Source organism: Lissotriton vulgaris, chromosome 2_1 (genome assembly GCF_964263255.1).
Source record: "Lissotriton vulgaris chromosome 2_1, aLisVul1.2, whole genome shotgun sequence".
Lineage (NCBI taxonomy): Eukaryota > Metazoa > Chordata > Amphibia > Caudata > Salamandridae > Lissotriton > Lissotriton vulgaris.
Genome location: NC_141687.1, coordinates 1,223,394,262 through 1,223,413,864, shown reverse-complemented (window position 1 = coordinate 1,223,413,864; position 19,603 = coordinate 1,223,394,262). Strand labels below are relative to the sequence as shown.

The 19,603-nt window shown below is 41.7% G+C and overlaps 1 protein-coding gene across 1 annotated transcript in view; it reads right to left on the bottom strand.

Annotated features, from left to right (window-relative positions):
* Positions 1–1,634: 1,634 nt before the first annotated feature.
* The window catches only part of JAM3 (junctional adhesion molecule 3), a 260,666-nt gene continuing 242,697 nt past the window's right edge, over positions 1,635–19,603 (bottom strand). The window contains exon 9 of the mRNA XM_086956940.1: positions 1,635–6,683. Coding sequence (XP_086813066.1) covers positions 6,648–6,683 — 36 coding nt within the window. The 3' untranslated portion in view covers positions 1,635–6,647. The remainder of the gene's footprint in view (positions 6,684–19,603) is intronic.

Sequence of the window (19,603 nt, the reverse complement as noted above, 5' to 3'; positions counted from 1 at the left end):
CATGTGGTGACCTCTTATGCCAGGGATGGGTGGGTAGAAGTGACTAAGCTGACAAAGCACCAAGACTTGTGTGAGCCTTAGTGGTGACCCAGCATGCCAGGAGGGACCGCCATGGTATCTGTGACAGCACAGGAGCTGTCTATGCCTTGCCAGCAAGTAGATAGGCAACTTTGTTTGTCAGGAAGAGCTGACAATGCGGAGTTTTGCCAACTTTGGGCAATCACCTGGGAAAATTGAGGCTGCAACCTGTGGATCGAAATTGTGCATCGAGACCTTCCCCTGGGGATGCCAGGAGGACTTCACTCCAACACTAGGCTCCGCGTAGGAGACTAAGATCAACCCCGTCCCCCGTGTGGGGAAAACTGAACTTACTGTACCGAAGGAAGCTGGGAGCACCTCCGATCGTTTTTGAGGTCGGCAGTGCCATTTGAGAGAGAGCCTGTACCTGCCGGGTACTGCCTTGTGTACCACAAGCAGTCTGACTCCTCCGAACAGGACCAGAGCTTTTTAAGTTTCCACTGTTGGGGCACCCGCTAAAATGCTGAATGCTTCTGTGCTGCTGGAGCGGATACGAGTAGAAATGGGCCTGGTGGGCCCCTGAGGAGTTGCTGCTGAAGGTGCTGCATCACCATAGGCCCTTTTGGCTATTTCCTAAAAGGTCAAATGGGATTCTTGAGTAAGGCCCATTAAGGAGCATTCCCTGGATGTGGGCACCAGTGAATGAAGAATAACCCCGACCACACTGCAAGGAAGAGGATGGATCCGGGATTTGCCAGATAAACACTAGAGCCCCGACCTCAAGGGAATTGTGTTGTTGTTTATGAATGTTATTATTTCTTTGAATGTGTAGATTTATAAATGAAATACTTTTTCATATTAAAGCAATTATTTTACTGGATATTGATTTATTGACATTACTAGGTGCCCTTTGAGTTAGGAGTTGTGTTCTCTAACCTGTATCTACACTCCACTTACGTGTGGACAGAGGATGAAATCAAAAAGAGGGGGGCAAGGAGGAATTGGAGCCTACGGAGTATTTCCTAACAAATACGTAACTACAATGAATAGTTCCAGCTAGGTAAGGGTAAAGTACAATGAGTAGAGAAACCTAATATATTTGCTTATAAAGGACGGAAACCCTCTCCCACTCTGAGGTGACTTGCTTCCATTGGTTTTTTTCCCCTGCACATTTCAGATTTTTTTCTTACATTCTGACACCCACATCCATTTTCCTAGATCTCCTCTCCTTTGAAACTGGAAAAAAACATCAACAGCTCCCCTCTACGAAGGTAGCCAACACCGACACAGACCCATGGTTTTGATGTGAAGAGGGGTCCTGTCATGAAGCATTCACCTCAGGGTGGGTGAGGGCTTCGGTAGTTTACTAGCAAAGATGTTAGGTTTCCTTACTCATTGTACTCTGTTTACCCCTAACCAGCTGGGAGTCTGTGTGGTTATATGTGGGGAGAGAGAAGTCCCTTTAGTTTCACCATGTGTGACACATTTTGTCTTATTGTCCATTGTTTCAACAGTACTGTCACTAAGATTTCATCATTTTCAATATGTTCATCTACATGTAGCAGTGGGCCAAGCTTTTTTCTTTTTGTTTTTTAAAAAACACTCAAAGGCCAATGTTAAAACATTATACTTTACTGAAAATAACACTTGCAATCAAAGACCGAGTTCATGAAATGTTAAGACAAAATACAGAAGAAAATGTATCTGAAATCTAGTTATTATACATAAATACAGTTTAACCACCTCAGAATATTTCTGTTACTCCCAGACTGCTTGGCCAAAACGGAAAGGACCATTCTTTGCATCGAAGAGATTTTGGCTTGTATGTTTTCATCTGTAGTTACTTGAGTGGTGGAGGTAGTAGCCTTGAACTCCGTGTTAGTGCTTGCATCAGGAAGTTCAGGCAGGGAATAAAGGGTAAAAGTCCATTAAGGTAAAGAAAAATACCTTCTACAAACATGACATGTTGGACTAGATGCTTGTGAAAGCATGGGTAGGTGTATTAAAGCCCTGCCCCGAAGTGGTGGTAGTATAGTAGTCCATTTTCAAAATCCACAACTTCGGTTGCTAGTTGGAATTTACCTTACTAGGTGTGTACTGTATTTCTTGTGACCAGTCAGCTGTCTGGTTTGAATCTATATTGGAACATCAGCACCAAGCTCTTTTTTTTCTTAGTATGGCACATGGATATATCTGGAGAATTCAGCCAGGTAGAATGTAAGATTCAATGAAATAGTGTATTTTATCCACTTGTACTTTTAATTGTCTCCCCTTTTGTTCACGGCTGCACAAGATACACGGCTATGTTGTTCCTGCAAACTACCAACAACCAGTTAAAATGTTATAGTCTTTTTATGGTGATTTTGTAAAACACTGCCTTATTCTTACCAGCCATCCCAAGGGGAAAAAGGCAGTTGTATTACTAATGTCAACAGGCTGGTACATTTACATACAATATATTTTAAGTTTTACTCACACCGAATGATATCCCTTGTTATTAACAAGAACAATGTTTAACTATATTAAATCTATAAGTAAAAGAGGGAAAAGGGAATAAGTTCAAGAGATATAAATGCTACTAGGTAAGGTTTTGTACACTGAAGATAAATCTGATCTTAATTTTTGTTGGTGACAATGTGAACCATCTACCTGACAAAAAAAGTATGGACAATCGAGGCGGTCGGGCCGAATTCAGGTTTTTACAAAGTTTACTGATATGTGCTTGCTGGTTGCGGTTTGGTAGCACCCTGCCATCCATTTTTTAGTGCATTTACGTCTGTGCTCCTTAGTTTTGCGTTGGCTCGTGAGTGTATGGTATTCTGTAAATCTACACTTCACTATTTCGGAGACGGAAAGCATCTGCAACATTTCTTACCTCAACTCTAATTCTTACTGAGCTTGTTCTTTCAAACCATTGGAAACCATTAAGCCCTTGATGTTGGCTGCCTCTCACCTCCTAGGTAAAGTGTTGTTCCGCCAATACGACCCCTCATTTTGTGACAAGACTACTCATATTTTCATTGCCAAAATAAAATATGGAGAACACTGCTCGTGACTGCTAAATGGATTGCTCCTGTAAATCTGTCCTCCATTATCAGAGATATACACGCTCATAAGCCAGAGGCAGTTTGTCTCAGTGAGGTGCGTAAGGAAGATATGAATGTTCTTGTCCAACATGGATTCCTAATTGACTGCAAGATCTTGCTAAACTTTCTTTCTGGAAACCACACTATTCTCCTTTTGCTCATTTTATTCACTCTCTTGTTAATATATTCACCTAGGAAAGACATGCCCCAAACCTCTGAAGGAAGGCCTTATGATTCTTCCTCAAAAAGCATAATCTTTCTATATCTGATCACAATAGTTTCTGTACCAAAACCCCCTGCCTGTGTTTTAGCAAATCTCGGCAAAAACTGTGAACTAGCAATTATAAGGTTAGTAGCCTAATCCATCCTATCCCCCCCCATTTTTTACAGTTTTATTCCAAGGCATTTGAATAAAACTGCTTTACTGGGCTTTTGGCTTGACACTGTGTGCTTCCCAAATGAGGATGCAGCCTGCTGGTTTTTGCAAATCTTGGTTCCTATCTGAGAATTGCAGACCAGACTGCGGAATTACCACAGAGTTCCATGTGATCGCCCTTCCTGTTCGAGATATATTTTGTTTCAGTCTTCAAACTTTTATCGGGATGTCAGGTACTGTTACATTTTTATGACGGCAATACTCATTTACCTAAGGTTTTCTCCTTTTAACCTGGAGAAACTCGAACCTTCAACTCAATAGTACCAAAGAGTCCCCATTTTTGGTACCAAGCGTAGTCCTTCACTGCTTTCCCTTAATCCATCTATCTTCTTTGGCCTCACCTGATGGCTGGTAGACTAATTCAAGAACTTTGCAGTCTTGTTTAATGCCGAGGCATGACTCAGACATAAAGTTCATGCTTAGTTAAAAAATGCTTTTATCGACTGAGCAAATTTAGATCCATCTCTTCCCTACTGGCCCAGAAAAACAGAGGGATTTTCAGAAATGCGACTTTTCTTTGAACTACTAAAAGATGGTCTACTTTGAGTCCTTAAAACTCAGTTACAAGACTCCAGAATTCGCAGAATGTAGCTATTTGGCCTTAACGTGTAGGCAGAAAGGACCATATATCGAAAGCATAGGTAACACTCAATTGGTTCCCTTTTTCAGAGTACGTTTCAAGCTTTTACGGAATACTTTTAAATGTCTAGCGTCTTCGCCGTTAAGATTATGAGTTACCTGCAAGACTGGGACTTGGTAGTAAAGATCAGGCTCTGATGTGAGGGCCTAAATGTAGTCTCTCTAACTTGAGGTGGATGCTCTTTTTCTGTGCTAGCCCCCATGATCTGGAATTCATTAAAATCCGATCAGGGACACTCCATTTCACTGCCAAGCTTTAGCAAAAAGCCAAAGTCTGAGTGATTTGAATAGGTGGGTTCATGTGACTAGTCCCAAGAAACTCTGCAGCTAGAAAGCGTAAAGAAGTTCAGTCAGACCATAATATATTTACCCTGAACCCACACAGCTAGTACTGCTGATTTTTTTCAGCATTGCATCTTCAAGTCCCTTAGTTTTATATTTTTCGTGGTGCCAGGCAGCAGAGGTGGTCTGCCACACCACGAAGTTTAGTTGGTGGTAGTCATAAAGCACCGGCAAGATGCCTTACTTTCATTTGTCAGTACCTTCTTTTGCTGTCAAAGGTGAGTCTCATCTGTTCCTCAGCCTTTTGGTTTCTTTTTTCATGTCTAATGGCTTTAAACACTTTTTAAAAATGTTATACCGTCATCTGTTTTTGATACGCCAGCCATCTTTCCTCTACCACTAGATTGTGTTCTGGACAGTCCTTCTACAATATGAGCAAAACCAATACTATAACATTTGAAATTAAATTGTTCATTAATTTATCTTGAACTCAGTCTGTGAAATAAATGAATGGTCATGTAGAAAAGGGAAAACGAATGCTGAGCCGTAACTCTGACTTCTCATTGCCTCGAAGCAAGAAAAGAAGGACATAACTGTGATGTCTATGAGGTAATAAAAAAGAAATGTCTACATTCAAAGCCTAACGATGACACACTCTTTGTTCCCTTCTTTTCACTAGCTAACCTGCTCCCCATTTGTTGACCTTCATGCACAGATTCTGACAAGTCTACCACAGCTATGTCACAAAGCTCTGTGGAGTGGCCTTGTGGGGCCTGAACTTGATCAGAAGTATGTAGTAGGCTGAATTAAAGCGTCGTCTATTTATGGTATTTTTATAGGAACCTCTTTTACTAGCGATAGTACTGTCTGAAGCTTCCTATCTAAGTTGAAAATACACCACATAGAATTAGAAGGTCAAAGACTATCATTTTCCCACCAAAGTTCTAACTTTGTATGCTGGAGTCGACTGCTGTTTGTCTTGCTCACCAGCCATGTTTAGGATTGGTTCAAAGACAAGTAGTACAGATCGACTGTGCCACTACACAGTCTTAATATACAAAACCCCTGTTCCCCTAATTTACTTAGGCCTTTATCTTAAGGTGAAATAAGTATACTTTGTAAAGTATCCATATTACGGCACTATTTAGGTAAGTAATTCAGTTGTCTTCTGACATGAGCCTCACGGCCTACGGATGGAGGACTGCATTGCAGCGGGGAAAACAAAATAATGTTGTAAAAAGCAAACAGAAAAAAATTAAACTATAAAAACTATTTTAAACCTGACGTTTGAAAGGACCTTTGGAGGCGAAGGGAGCAAGCAATATGTTTGCAGCCATGAAAGACCTATTACAGCTGTTTCGTAAAATCTCTCTGCAACAACTATAGTGGCAATAATACTGATGTCTCGTCCCACCCCAAACACACATACACAGCTACAGCTGTGTATTCTTCTACAAATAACTTTAAAAAAATATACAAGATATTTACATTTAAATAGAAATTTGCCCTCTGAAGTTATCAAAATATACCTTTGCAAAAATGTAGAAACAGAATTGTAGAATCAGAAAATATTGATGGGCATGTATGAGAGACTTGAAGCAGGTTTTGAATACACAAAGTGACTTAGTATATATCCACATATTTCGATCTTTCATCCGACCCCAGAGAACAGTCATTTTAATACTGATGGATTTAATGCGTTTGCCACCTCTCTGCAGGTCTTTGCTCGTGAAGAAAATTTGCCCGCTGGCCAGCTTTTTGCCTTCGTGCTCAGAAACCAAATTGAAAACAGTGTTCCAAAGATGAAGTAATCACACACGTAATCTTTCATGGATGGATACATTTCAAAACAAAGTAAGTGCTAAAGGTGCCCTGGTAATAAACCTTAGCCACATGTCTGAAGCAATACTCGGACGAGCACTTTTGAGTTTCATATAATGCTGACACCCAAAATTCCAGGTGTGGGCTGATTTGGAATTGACATTGCTCCTAAGTCATCACTCTCAGTGTACCTGAGAGGACAAGGATGCTGTAATGTCTACTTTGGCAAATGAGATATTATGGAAATGATTCCAAATTCACTTCTATACTTCCAAGCCCTTTTTCAGTGTTTCCGGCTCATTTTGAGTTCCTGGTGAAGATGTCTCCCGTTGATATATATTGGCTTGCAAGTTCCACTCTGCTTCTCAGATAACAAACGAGGATTTGTGTCTGAAGTCTCCCTAAAATAAAGACAAGTCTGTTAGCACATTGGCGGTTTCAAAGAATAAAGAAAATGATGAACGACTTAACACAGTAAATTATATCCTGTTTTTTTTTAAAACTCGGAATGGCAATGACACGATTGACAAATAACTTTTACATCAACAGTAATATGGCTAACCCAGTGATCTTAAGGAATGACTATGAGGACAGGTAGCACAGGATTTGAAGGTAGCTCACCTTATGTGACCCAATGGACCGGTTTGCGTTGGGATTCTGTCTTTTATTACATTGAACACAGCGTTGCCAGCATTTTGGATAGGCAACCCAAGCCAGCATTTAGCGTGGAGCGAGTAGTGGTTCATTCAAACAGTTAATACATATGCTTGTATGGGGGTTTGCAGGTAAGAACATGTACGAGTGTCTCACATTGACAATTTACCAGCAGTCCTTTTGCTTTTCAGGCAGTGGTTGGGCACATTGCATCTCCAGTGTTGACTTACAACCACAGCCAGAAGTTTATAGAGTACTCAGGTGCTATTATGTCTCGGTTAGCAAGCCTGGAGAGCTAGTTGTCTGTTATTAGAAGGGTATATGCAAAATTCCCTCTGGAACAATTTCCTCCTGCACTATCATGTCCCTCAACTACGTGTGGTCCATGGTGTGAAGCAAGGATAAGATACCATCTTGTTCACAAGCTTTCACTGAGACACCTCAGAGCACATGCACAATGGCAGACCGATCTTTTTAGTTACTTTCCTCATATCTCCGTCACCCTTTGTATCTGCTTCTATCATGCTCAGAGCAGCCCCTGGCCTCTTACTCAGTGTATGGTTTTGTGATCAGGATACAAGTGTGTGTTCTCTCTCAAGTTCTCTCTCGTTCGTTCATTCTCTCTCACTCTCTCGCTCATTCTCTCTCGTTCATTCTCTCTCTCTCTCTCGTTTTATCCTGTTCGTTCTCTCTCTCTCTCTCCTCTCTTTCTGGTTCTCTCTATCGTGCTCCATCTCCTTCTCGTTCTCTCATTCTCTATCTCTCGTTTTTGTTCTGGTTCTCTGGTTCCCCCTTTTTCTCTCTCGTTTTCTACCTTGTTCTCTCTTGTTCTCTCTCACTTGTTCTTTCTCTCGTTGTCATTCTCTCTCGTTCTCTCTCTCTCTCATTGTCGCTCTCTTTTTCCCCTCTCTCTCGTTTGTTTTCTCTCTCGTCTTTAGTTCATTCTCAGGTTCTTTTTCTCTTTCTCCTTTTCTATCTCTCTCTCGTTCTCATTCTTTCACTCTCTTGTTATCTCTCTCTCATTCTCTCTTGTTCTGTCTCGTTCTCTATCTCATTTTCTCCCTCTCTCGTTCTCACATTCTCGCTCATGCTCTCAAAGTCAAAAAATGTATTTATTGCACAGTTACTTAAAACCATTTGCAATATAGTACACTTTAAAATTTAATAGAGATATAAACTTTCCTCCAAAGGTGGTAGAGCCTTTTCAGTTCTTGTTCCGCAACTCTGGAATAGGTTACCTGTTCTCCTGCGTAGAGAATCTAACCTGCTCAATTTCCGGCAACTACTTAAAACTGATCTTTTTAAAGAAGCTTTAAACACTGAATAAACTCCTCCAGTTATGTGTACCACCCACGCAGTGAACAGTCTATCTTGTTCAAGCGCTAAGAGACCTGGCGGTGATTTAGCGCTATAAAAATCGCAAATAACATAACATAACTCTGGTCTTTCTGTAACCAAACATAAAACAGTATAAAAGTAAGATCATTAATTAATTTAAAAAACATCATCGCTGAGTTATCACTTCTTTTGTACAGATCGAATGTATTTTTATGCAATTTTCTGTTTCCTTAGCTTTGTCCAGTATTGAGCGGACTTCCTGCATGTATCTCCCTATTCTGGCCAGATCAGTTGTTAATGTGCAATCAATTATAGCTGTGATTGCCTCTTTTGTTGTTCGAACACCTTTGTGTAGCCATATGGGTTTTAGTAGTTTCAGCCGGGATTGTAAGAGCCCTGTGCAACAGCATAACAAATGTAGCAGCGATTCTGTTTTAAAATCACATATTCTGCATCGATTCTGGTTTTCCAAGGTTTTTCAACTCGGCTTTAGCTATTTTATAGGGAGAGGTACAAGTCTGGCCCACTGGATGTTTTTTAGGGCCTTTCTCCCAAGCGCTTGATCAATATAGGGCTGGAGTTTGTATTCCTTGTAGGTTGTTATCACCCCAGGTTGGCCTCTTCCTTTTTCCAGATTTGTTAAATCGATTTCTCTTGACAAATCGATAGCACTGTTTGTTTATTGCGTTTTTGATAATCAGATAGGTTAGGCCTCCCTGGCTCCAATTTTGAATTGCCATGCCTAAAACTTCCACGGCTTCCTGCAAATAAGCCTGCCATGGATTGATTGGGCCATCATAGATGGTTGTTAACCTGCTCTTCAAGCTCCCGTCCGGCGCTTTAAGTACAGAATAATAGTATTTTGCATGTGCGCCTAGGCATTCTTTGCTCTGCTGCACCAGGCCAAATTCCAGGCGGATCCCGCTATTGCGTGTGTATTTTGGTCATTTAAAAATACGTTTATACGCCCGACACTGTGCTTTATCCATCATAGTACTCATTTTGCCTGGGAAGGCCTGCTGGGCGTATCCCGCAACTGTCCTTACTTTTGCTTGTACTACGTTTCTGATTGGTAAGGTTGTGGGGCTCTGCATTTTTTCCTGTAGTTTGCACAAAGCGTATATTGTTGATTCAGCCTTCGATTCCATTTTATGTAAGTGCATATTGGCTTTTCCTGAGTCGCTCAACCAGCACCCAAGGTAGTTGTAGAACTTTGATACAGTTATTCTCTCCTTTCCCAGGTGCCATTTTAGAAATGTTTTTCTTTCACAATTACCAAAGATAAGAACTCTGGTCTTTTCTGTATTCATCTTTAATTCATTGCACAGATTATAGGAATCTAGAGCACTGAGGGCCTTTAGTAAGCCTATTTTCATATGATCCATCACAACAAGGTGATCGGCATATTGTAAGATTTGAATTTTGCTGACACCTATTTTCGGGACTGTTAGGTTTGCGCTTTGTATGACCATGCTCAGATCCGCAGTGTATAAATAAAACTTGTTGGGGCAAGTACGCATCCCTGTTTTAAGCCCCTATTTGTAAAACACTTTTTTGTTGTGATGTTGTTTGCCAGTGTAACTCTGATCAAAGTATTACTATATAATGAAATAATTGCATGAAGTAGCCCAGAAGGAATTTGCCAGTTGTGCAATTTGGACCAAAGCTTTTCACGCGGCACTCCGTCAAACACTGCTGAATAATCTATGAAGCAAGCATAGACTGGTTTATTTTCCCTGCTATTGGCTTGCTGACCTAAATAAGATATTGCCATAATGTTGTCAATAGTCGAGCAGCCTTTGCGAAAGCCTGTTTGGTAGAAAGGGAGGATTTCATGGTCTTCAACCCATCTGGTTAATTCTGTCAGCAAGGTGTTTGCGTAGACTTTTCCTTCGATGTCCAGCAGCGCAATTAGTCTATAGTTGTTTGGTTGTGTGTTGTCGCCCTTCTTAAATATGGGCTGTAGGATTGACCCGCGACACCAGTCTAGCACTTTGCCCTGTAAACGGCATTCGGTGTATAGGCCGGATAGAACTATCACCCAATAATTTGGATCTTCCCTGAACATTGCAGCTGGGAGACCGTTGGGTCCTAATGCCCCATCTTTCCTCATCTTTTTAATCACTTTTTAGACAGCTGTCACGCCCTGGTCTATAAGAATAGCTGTGTTTGTGGAATTTGTGGGTTCCGCCTCTTTGTTTAGGTTTGTGGTCTCTGTATACACCGTAGCGCTTGCGAATTTAACCCCTTCGCTGCGGCGGCTATTCCGCCGCAGCGCTAAGGGGGCGGGGGGCCGCGCGGCGGGCGCATGCTGGTGACGGAACCGCTCCGTCACCAGCCGCGGTTGAGCTGTGCTCATGACGGAGCGGTTCCGTCATGGCCCGCCCCGCTCAATAGAACGCGCCGCGCAGGCGTGGCGGCCGGGCCATGACGGAACCGCTCCGTCATCAGCACAGCGCCACCGCGGCTGATGACGGAGCGGTTCTGTCATCAGCATGGAACGAGTTAATGCTTTCTTCCTTGTCTACGTATGTTGTTTCTACGTGTCTCAGCCATGCGTCGGCATGGACGGCGTTGTTCCGAGCTACTCTATTATTGTCTAGCTCTGCTATGTATTGTCAGTGTTGTCGTGGTTTGTGAGGTTTAGTTAATTCGTGGATTTTGATCCACTCTTCGTGAAGCCTATTTTGCTTGATTGTCCAGAGCAGGTGTCTCTGTTCTTTATGTATTTCTTTGTACTTATCCCGTGTATTTTTAGAGCCGACTATCTTATATGCTCTTTTTGCCCTTGTTAAATTTCGAGTTGTTTACACCAACTTTTTGTTATTGACCATGGACTGTGAAATGGTCTTCTCCTTAGGCTTGGGCTCAGCTTTCTTCAGGCATGTTTTCAGGTCAATTTTCCCTATTTGGTGTTACTCCGGGATTGTTCCCTATGTGTTCTTGTTTTTCTTTCCAATGTTTTAGGGCCGTCACCGGATTGGTGTTCCATTTTATTCTTCTAGCCAGGACATGTTCTTCGGCGCCCGTTGATTTGGAGACAGTTGCAATTTTTCCTTGTTCTTTGATAGTGACATTGAGCTCTACCAGGAGTAATGAGTGATCGCTTGTGTCGTCTATCTTCATTTCAAAGTCCTCAATTTTAGAGACTAGCTGGTCAGATAGAAATATTTAATCAATTGTGGAGCTGTTCTTAAATGCAGTTCTCATTTGAATGTTTAATTCTGACCTTTTGTGTAAATACTCAACTGAAATAAGTTCGTAATCTAGTAAAAAGTTATTAAAAATTCTTTCGGCTCTAGTTAGGTTGTTCCTTTCGGGCCGACGACCGATGTGTGCATAGAATTTCCTGCATTGTTGTAATCATCTGTTGTGTAGCCTTTAGTTTCCATTGGGCTGATGTATTTAAATATACATTAATTATAAGCAAAGAAACAATGTTTTCCTTCCCGCTATTTCCTTCTAATAATAGTGCTTGTAACATATTTGAGTTGGTGTCTATATTCCTGACAGTTAGTTGTTTTTCATGCTTAACATAGGTCGAGATCCCACCTGATGGTCTTCCATAACGATTGAGTTTTGTTGCAGGTTGGTGGAAACCTGCATACCCTTCCAAGTGTACCGGTTCAATAGCCCAGGTTTCTTGAAGGCACAGATGTCCCCCTCTAGCAATTTATTTTTTGCTGACACTTGTTTTAGGGTTTTCTGTAGACCAGCCACATTCCAGGAGACAACTTTGAGACTTTGGTGTTTTTTTTACCTCGTTTGCTGATGTTTCCCTCTGTTGATGGGTTTGTTCTGGACTTAGCTTTAAAAGCCCCAAAAGGGTCCTCCTTGTACTTTTTGGTGTCAGGTATAGTGAGTGCAACTCTTAATGTCGCTGTAATTCCCAATGTAATTCTCCCTCCATTGGGTTGTTTGGGGTGTCTCTTCTTTTATAATTCTATGTGTAGTTGCTTCATGCTCTCTCTCTTTTCTCTCCCTCGTTCTCTCTTGTTCTGGTCATTTTTCTTTGTCTCGTCTTTTATTCGCTCTCTAACTCACTAGTTCATTCTCTTTCATTCTCTCTCTCGTTTCCATTCTCTCGCTCTCTCATTTTCCTTCTCTCGCTCCCATTCTCTCTCGTTCTTTCTTATTCTCTCGTTCTCTTTCTCTTTAATTTTTTCTCTCGTTATCTCTCTATTTTCTCATTCTTGTTCTCTCGTTCTCTCTTTTTCCATCTCTCATTCTCTCTCTCTCTCATTTGTTTTCTCTAGTTTGTCTTCACTTTTGTTTTCTCTCGTTCTCTCCCTCTCCCTCCCATTCTCTCATTTTTTCTCTCATTCTCTTTCTTCTTCTCTCTTGTTTTTGTTCTCTCTTTCTCATTCTCCCTCTCATTCTTTCGTTCTCATTCTCTCTCTTGTTCTTTCACTCTTTCATTCTCTCTCTCCCTCGTTCTCTCTCATGGTCTTTTTCCCTCAGGTTTGCTCTCATTCTTTCGCTCTTTTGTTTTTTCGTTCGTTCTCTCGCGCTCTCGTTCTCTCTCTCATCCTCTATTGCTCTCTTTGGTTCTCTCTCTCGTTCTCACTTTCTCTCTCACATTATCTCTTTCTCATCTCTCGCACATTTTCATTTTCTTTCTCGTTTTCCATCTTATTCTCTTGTTCTCCTTCTCTCTCTCTTTCTTTCTCTCTCTCATTCTCTCATCATCACACTTTCTCTCTCTCTCTCTCTCTCGTTCTCTCTGCCCCTTTATCTCTCTTGTGTTCTCCCTCACATTTTTGTTCTCTTTCTCTCTCCTTCATTCGTTCTCATTATCTCTCTGGTTCTCTCTCTCTCTTCCCTCGTTATATCTCTCTTATTCCTCTTCTTGTTCTGTCTCGTCTCTCTCGTTTTCCATCTCATTCTTTCGTTCTCTTATTCTTTCTCTCTCTCTCACACACACTCTCTCGTTCTCACTCTCATTCTCATTCTCTCCCTTGTTCTGGTTATCTCTCTCTCTCATTCGTTTTCTCTCTCTGGTTCTCTCTCTCTCTTTCGTTCTCTCTCGTTCTTTCTTTTGTTCTCTCTCACATTCTCGCTCTCTTTCACTCGCTCTTTCTTTCTCCCTCTCTGTCTCTCTTTCTCTCGTTCTCTCTCGTTTTCCCTCTTGTTTTCTTTCTCTCGTTATCTCACTCTCGCTCATTTTCTCTCCTCTCCCCCGCCCTCTTTCTTGTTCTCGTTCTTTCTCTCCCACTCATTCTCTCTCTCCGTCTCGTTCTCTCTTTCTGATTCCCTCTCTCACGTTCTCTCTCAAACGCTCTCGTTTTCGTTTTCTCTCTCACTTGTTCTGTCTCATCTCTCGCTCTCATTCGTTCTCTTTCGTTCTCATTTGTTCATTCTTTCTCATTCGTTCACTCTCATTCTCTCGTTTTCTCTGGTTTTCTCATTCTCTCTTTTTCTCACTCTCGTTCATTTTCTCTCCTCTCTCCCTTGTTCTTTTGTTCTCTCGCTTGTTCTCGCTCTCATTCTTCCTCTCCCATTCTTCCTCTTGTTCTCTCTCTGTCTCTCCGGTCACTTTTTCTCGTTTTCCATCTCATTCTTTCGCTCTTAATCTCTCTCACTCTCCCTCTCATTCTCACTCTCTCCCTTGCTATCTCTGGTTCTTGTTCTCTCTCTCTCTCTCTGGTTCTCAATCTGTCTCATTCTTTTGTTCTCTCACTCTCTCATTCTTTCTCTTTCTTTTGTCTCTCATTCTCTCCCTCTCTCTCTTTGGTTCTCATTTTCTCTCTCTTGTTCATTCGTTTTCTCATTCTCATTTGTTAATTCTCTCTCATTGGTTCTCTCTCTCATTCTCTCCTGTTTGTTCTTTCTCATGCTACATCTTTCTTGTTCTTCTTTCTCTCTCGTTCTCTCTTTTTCTGTCTCACTCTTGCCAGTTCTCTCTTCTTTCTCTCGTCATTCTGTTGTTCTCTCTTATTCTCTGTCTAATTCTCCCTCTCGTTCTCTTTCTCGTTTTCTTCCTTGTTGTCTTTTGTTCTCTCACTCGGTCATTCTCTTTCATTCTCTCTCATTGTCATTCTCTCGCTCTTGTTCTCTCATCTTCTCCCACTCCCTCTTGTTCACTTTTATTCTCTCCATTTTTCTCTCTCGTTCTCTCTTTTCCCCTCTCTCATTCTCCCTCTTGTTTTGTTCTCTCGTTCTCCCTCATTCTTTCGTTCTCTCGCTCGTTCTCATATTTTCACTCTTGTTTTCTCTCGTCACTCTCTCTCCCCCTATTCTCTCTTATTCGCTCTCTTTCATTGTCTCTCTCTCTTTCTCGGTTTCCATCTCATTCTTTCGCACTCTTGTTCACGCTCATTCTTTCTCTCACATCCTCAATTGCTCTCTCTTTCTCTCTATCCTTCTCACTCGTTCTCTCTCTCTCTTTCTCTCTCACATTATCTCTCTCGTTCTCTTGCTCATTTTCATTCTCTTACTTGTTCTCTCTTACTCGTTTTCCATCTCATTCTTTTGCTCTTATTCTCTCTCTTGTTCGTGTTCTCTCTCTGGTTCTTGTTAGCTCTCCCTCGCGCTCTCTCGTTCGTTCTTTGGTTTTCTCGCTCATTCTTCCTCTCGTTCCGTCTCTCTGGTCTCTTTCTCATTTTCAATCTCATTCTTTCGCTCTTATTCTCTCATTCTTTCTCTCTCTCGATCTCTCTCACTCTCGTTCTCATTCTTTCCCTTGTTCTTGTCATCTCCCATTCTCATTCTCTCTCTCTCTCTAGTTCGTTTTTGCTCTCTGGTTCTTGTTCTCTCTCTCTGGTTCTCTCGCTCTCCCTCTCGTTTTCTCTCTCTCATTCTCTCTCTCTGGATCTCTCTTTCATGTTCTCACTCTTTCTCTCGTTTGTTCTCTTTCTCATTCCATCTCATTCTTTTGTTCTCGTTCTTTCTCTGGTCTCTCTTGTTCGTTCGCTCATTTGTTCATTTTCTCTCGTTCATTCTCTCAATTGTTCAGTCTCTTTCTCATTTGTTCTCTCTCTTGTGCTCTCTCTGTTCTCTCTTTCTATCGTTCTCTCTCTCGTTCCCTCTTGTTCTCGCTCGTCATTCACTCTCGTTCTCTCTCCCTCATTCTCTTTCGTTCTTTCTCTCGCTCTTTTTTCTCATTTGTTCTCTCTCTCGTGCTCCATCTCTTTCCCGTTCTCTCTCGTTTGTGTTCTGTATCACTCTCGTTCATTTTCTCTCTTCTTGTTCTCTCTCTCTCTGGTTCTCTCTCTCCGTCTTTCTCTCGCTCTCGTTCTTCCTCTTGTCTCTTTTTCTTGTTTTCCATTTCATCTTTCTCTCCCGCTTGTTCTCTCTCGTTCCCACTCTCTTCCTCGTTCTGGTTATCTCTTGTTCTCATTCTCTCTCTCAAGAGTCTCATTCTCTCAGTCTCGTTCCCTCTCCCTGGTGTTCTCTCTCTCATGTTCTCTCTTTCTCATTCTTTTGTTCTCTCGTTCCCTTTCTCACTCTCTTGTTCTTTCTCTTTCTCTTATCTCTCATTCTGTCGTTCTCTCTCTTGTTCGTTCTCATTTGCTCATTCTTTTTCTCTCTCGTTCTCTCCTTTGTTCATTCTCATTTGTTCTCTCTCTCTCTAGTGCTCCATCTTTCTCGTTTTCTCTCTCATTCTCTCACTCTTGTTCTGTCTAACTAGCTCGTTCTCTCTCTCATCATTCTCTATCGTTCTTTCTCTCTCTCGTTATCTCTTTGGTTCTCTCACTCTCTCGTGCTCCAGCTTTCTGGTTCTATCTCTCATTTTCGTTCTCTCACTCATTTTCTCTCTTTTCTCGCTCGTTTGTTCCCTCTCGTTTTTTCTCTCGTTGTCATTCTTTCTTGTTCTCTCCCTCTTCTTTTCTGTCTCGTGCTCTCACTCGTTCTTTCTCTCTTGTTCGTTCTCTTTCTCATTCTGTCTCTCCTTCTCTCCTGTTCGTTCTCTCTATTGGGCTCCATCTTTCTTGTTCTCTCTCTCATTCTCTCGTTTTTATTTTGTCTCACTTGTTCTCTTATTCTCCCTCTCTCGCTCTCTTTCTCTCTCTCATTCTCTTTTTCTCTCGTTTTCATTCTGTCCCTCATTCTCCCCGTCTCTCACTCGTTCTTTCTCTTTTGTTCTCTCTTTCTCTTGTTCTTTCTCTCTCTCGTTGTCATTCTCTCTCGTTGTGTCCCTCATTCTCTCCCTCGTTCTCTCTCATTGTCTCTCTTGCTCTTTTTCCCTCTTTCTCTCGTTCATTTTCTCACTCTTGTTGTCTTTAGTTTGTTCTCTCTCAGGTTCTCTCTCCAGTTCTTTTTCTCTGTCGTTTTCCATCTCTCTCGTTCTCTAAATCTTTTGCTCGCTTGTTCTCTCTCTCTCGTTATCTCACTCTCTCTTGTTCTCTCTCTCTTTCTTGTTCTCGCATTCTCTCTCGTTCTCATTCTCCCTCTTATTTTCCCCCTCGTTCTTTCTTTCTCATTCTCTTGTTTTCTCCCACTCGTTCATTCTCTTGTTCTCTCTCGTTGTCTCTCTCTCTCTCTCTCTCTCTCTCTCATTTTCTTTCTCTCGCTCCCTTATTCTTTCTCTTGTTCACTCTCTCTCAGTCTCTTATTTTCCCTCTCATTCATTTTCTCTCTTGTTTTCTCCTGATCGTGGTCTCTTTTTCTCTCTCTCGTTTTCTCATTCTCTCGCGTGTTCTTTCTTTATTGTTCATTTTCTCTCATTTTTCTTTCTTTCTTGTTCTTTTGTTCTCTCTCCCTCACTCATTTTCTTTCCCTCGCTTATTGTCTCTCTCTTTTTCCCTCTCTTGCTTTATCTCAGGTTCTTTCTAGTTTTCCATCTCATTCTTTTGCTCTCTTCTCTCCTCGTTCTTATTCTCTTGTTCCCTCTCGTTTTTTCTCCCTCATTCTTGTTCTCTCTCTTTGTCGTTCTCTCGTTCTCTCTCGCTATCTCTCTCTCTCTCCCTCTCAGTCTCAGTCTCGTTCTCTTTCTCTGGTTATCTCTCTCGTGTTCTTCCTCGTTCTCTCTTTCATTCTATTTCTCTCTCGTTCTGTCTCTTGTTTCCATCTCATTCTTTCGCTCTCTTATTCTCGTTCTATCGTTCTCTTTCTCTCGCTCGGTCTCTCTCTCGTTTGCTTGTCCTTTCTCATTCTCTTACTCTCGCTAGTTCTCTCTCACTCTCCATTCTCTCTTGTTCTCTCTCCCCCTCGTTCTCTCTCGCTGGTTTGTTTTATCTCTCTGGTTCTTGTTCACTCCCTCTCTGGTTCTCTATCTCCCTCGTTCTCTCTCTCTCTCTCTCTCTCGTTCTTCCTATTGTTCTCACTATCGTTCTCAGTCGTTCTCTCTCTCGCGCTCTTTCATTCTCTCATTTGTTCTTTCACTTTCTCTTAGTTGTTTTCTCTCTCGTTCATTCTCTATCTCTCTCCTCTCCTGTTCGTTCTCTCTTTCTGGTTCTCTCTCTTGTGGTCCATCTCTTGTTCTCTCTCTCATTTTTGTTGTTCTCACTTGTTTTCTCTTATTCTTTCTCCCATTGTCATTCTCTCGTTCTCGTTCTCTTTCTCTTGTTCTCTTATTCTCTCATTCTCTTTTTCCCTCTCTCGTTTTTAGTTCGTTGTCTCGCTCTCTTGTTTTTTTGTCTCTTGTTCTCGTTATTTTCTCTATCTCTCGTTCATTCTCTCTCGTTCTCTCTCACCCTCGTCTTTCTTGTTTTTTCACTCATTCTCTTGTGCTCTCTCTCTCTCTCTTGTTCTCTCTCTCTCTCTCTCTCTCACTTGTTCGTTCTCATTCTTTTTTTCTGGTTTTCTCTCTGGCCCTTGTTCTCCCTCTTTTATTCTCTCTCTAGTTCTCTCATTCTTTCACTCTTGTTCTCTTATGTTCTCTCATTCCTTCTTTCTCTCCCTCTCTCGTTCTCACTCTCTCTCTTTCTTGTTCTCGCTCTCTCGTTTTGTCTGCCTTAGCTCTCTCGCTTTTCATCTCATTCTTTTGCTCTTATTCTCTTGTTCTTTCTCAATCGTTCTCTCTCATTCTCTTTCTTTTATTCTCTCGTTCGTTCTTCCTCTCTAGTTCCCTCTCTCGCTCTGTCTCTAGTTTGCTTATCCTTTATCATACTCTCACTCCAGCTTGCTTGCTCTCTTGTTCTCTCACTCTTGTTTGTTTTTTCTGTTCCTTGTTCTCTCTCTCTCGTTCTCTCTCTCCGTCATTCTTTCTCTCGTTCTCTTTTGTTCTCTCTCCCTTTTTCTCATTCTTTCTCTCTCGTTCTATCCCTCGTTCTTTCTCGGTTTTCTCTCGCTCTCGTTCTTACTCTCTTTATCTCTCGTTCTCTCTCCTTTCTCTGTTCTTTCATTCTCTCGTTCTCTTTCTTTCTCTTGTTATTGTTCTCTCATTTTCTCATTCTCTCTCTTGTTCTCTTGTTCTTTCTCGCTCTCTCTCCCTCGTTCAAACTCTCTCCTTCTTTCTCCTTTCTTGTTCTCTCCTCTGTCGTTCTCTCTCATTCTCTCCCACGTTCTCTCTCATTTGTTCTCTATCCCTCATTTGCTCTCTTGTTTTTTCCTCTCATTCTTGTTCTCTTGTGTTTGTTCTCTCTCTCGCACTCGTTCGTTTGCTCCCTTGCTCTCTCTCTAACTTGTTCTCTTTATTATTTGTTTATCATTCTCTCGTTTTTTCCTCTCTCTCGTTCTCCCTCTCTTTCGTTTGTTTTCTCCAGTTCTTTCATCCTCTCTCGTTCTCCTATTTTCTCTCTTGTTCTCTCACTCATTCGCTCTCATTCTCTCTTTCTTGTTTTCGCTCCCTCATTCTCTTATACTTTTCTCTCTCATTGGTTCTCTCTCTCTCTCTCGTTCTCCCCCTCGTTCTCTCACTTATTCATTCTCTCTCTGGTTCTTTTACTCTCTTGTTCTCTCAATCTCGCTCTCTTTCTTGTTCTCTCTTGTTCTCTCTCCCTCGTTCGTTCGCTCTCCTACTTTATCTTTTTTCTCTTATTCTCTCTCTGTTTCTCCCGTTCTTTCTCTTGTTCGTTCGTTCTCTCATTCGTTCTCTTGCTCCCTCTTTCTTGTTCTTTTTCTCGTTCTCTCTCCCTCGTTCCCACTCTCTCCTCTTTCTCCTTTCTCGTTCTCTCTCCTCTGTCGTTCTCCCTCATTCTCTCCCACGTTCTCTCATTGTCTCTCGTTCGTTCTCTCTTCCTCATTCGCTCTCTTGTTTTCTTGTTTTTCCTCTCGTTCTCTTTCTCGTTCTCCCCCTCGTTCTCTCTCTCACTTATTCATTCTTTCTCTGGTTCTTTTACTCTCGTTCTCTGGTTCTCTCATTCTCGCTCTTTCTTTCTCGTTCTCTCTCTTATTCTCTCTCCCTCGTTCGTTCCCTCTTTACTTTCTCTTTTAACTCTTATTCTCC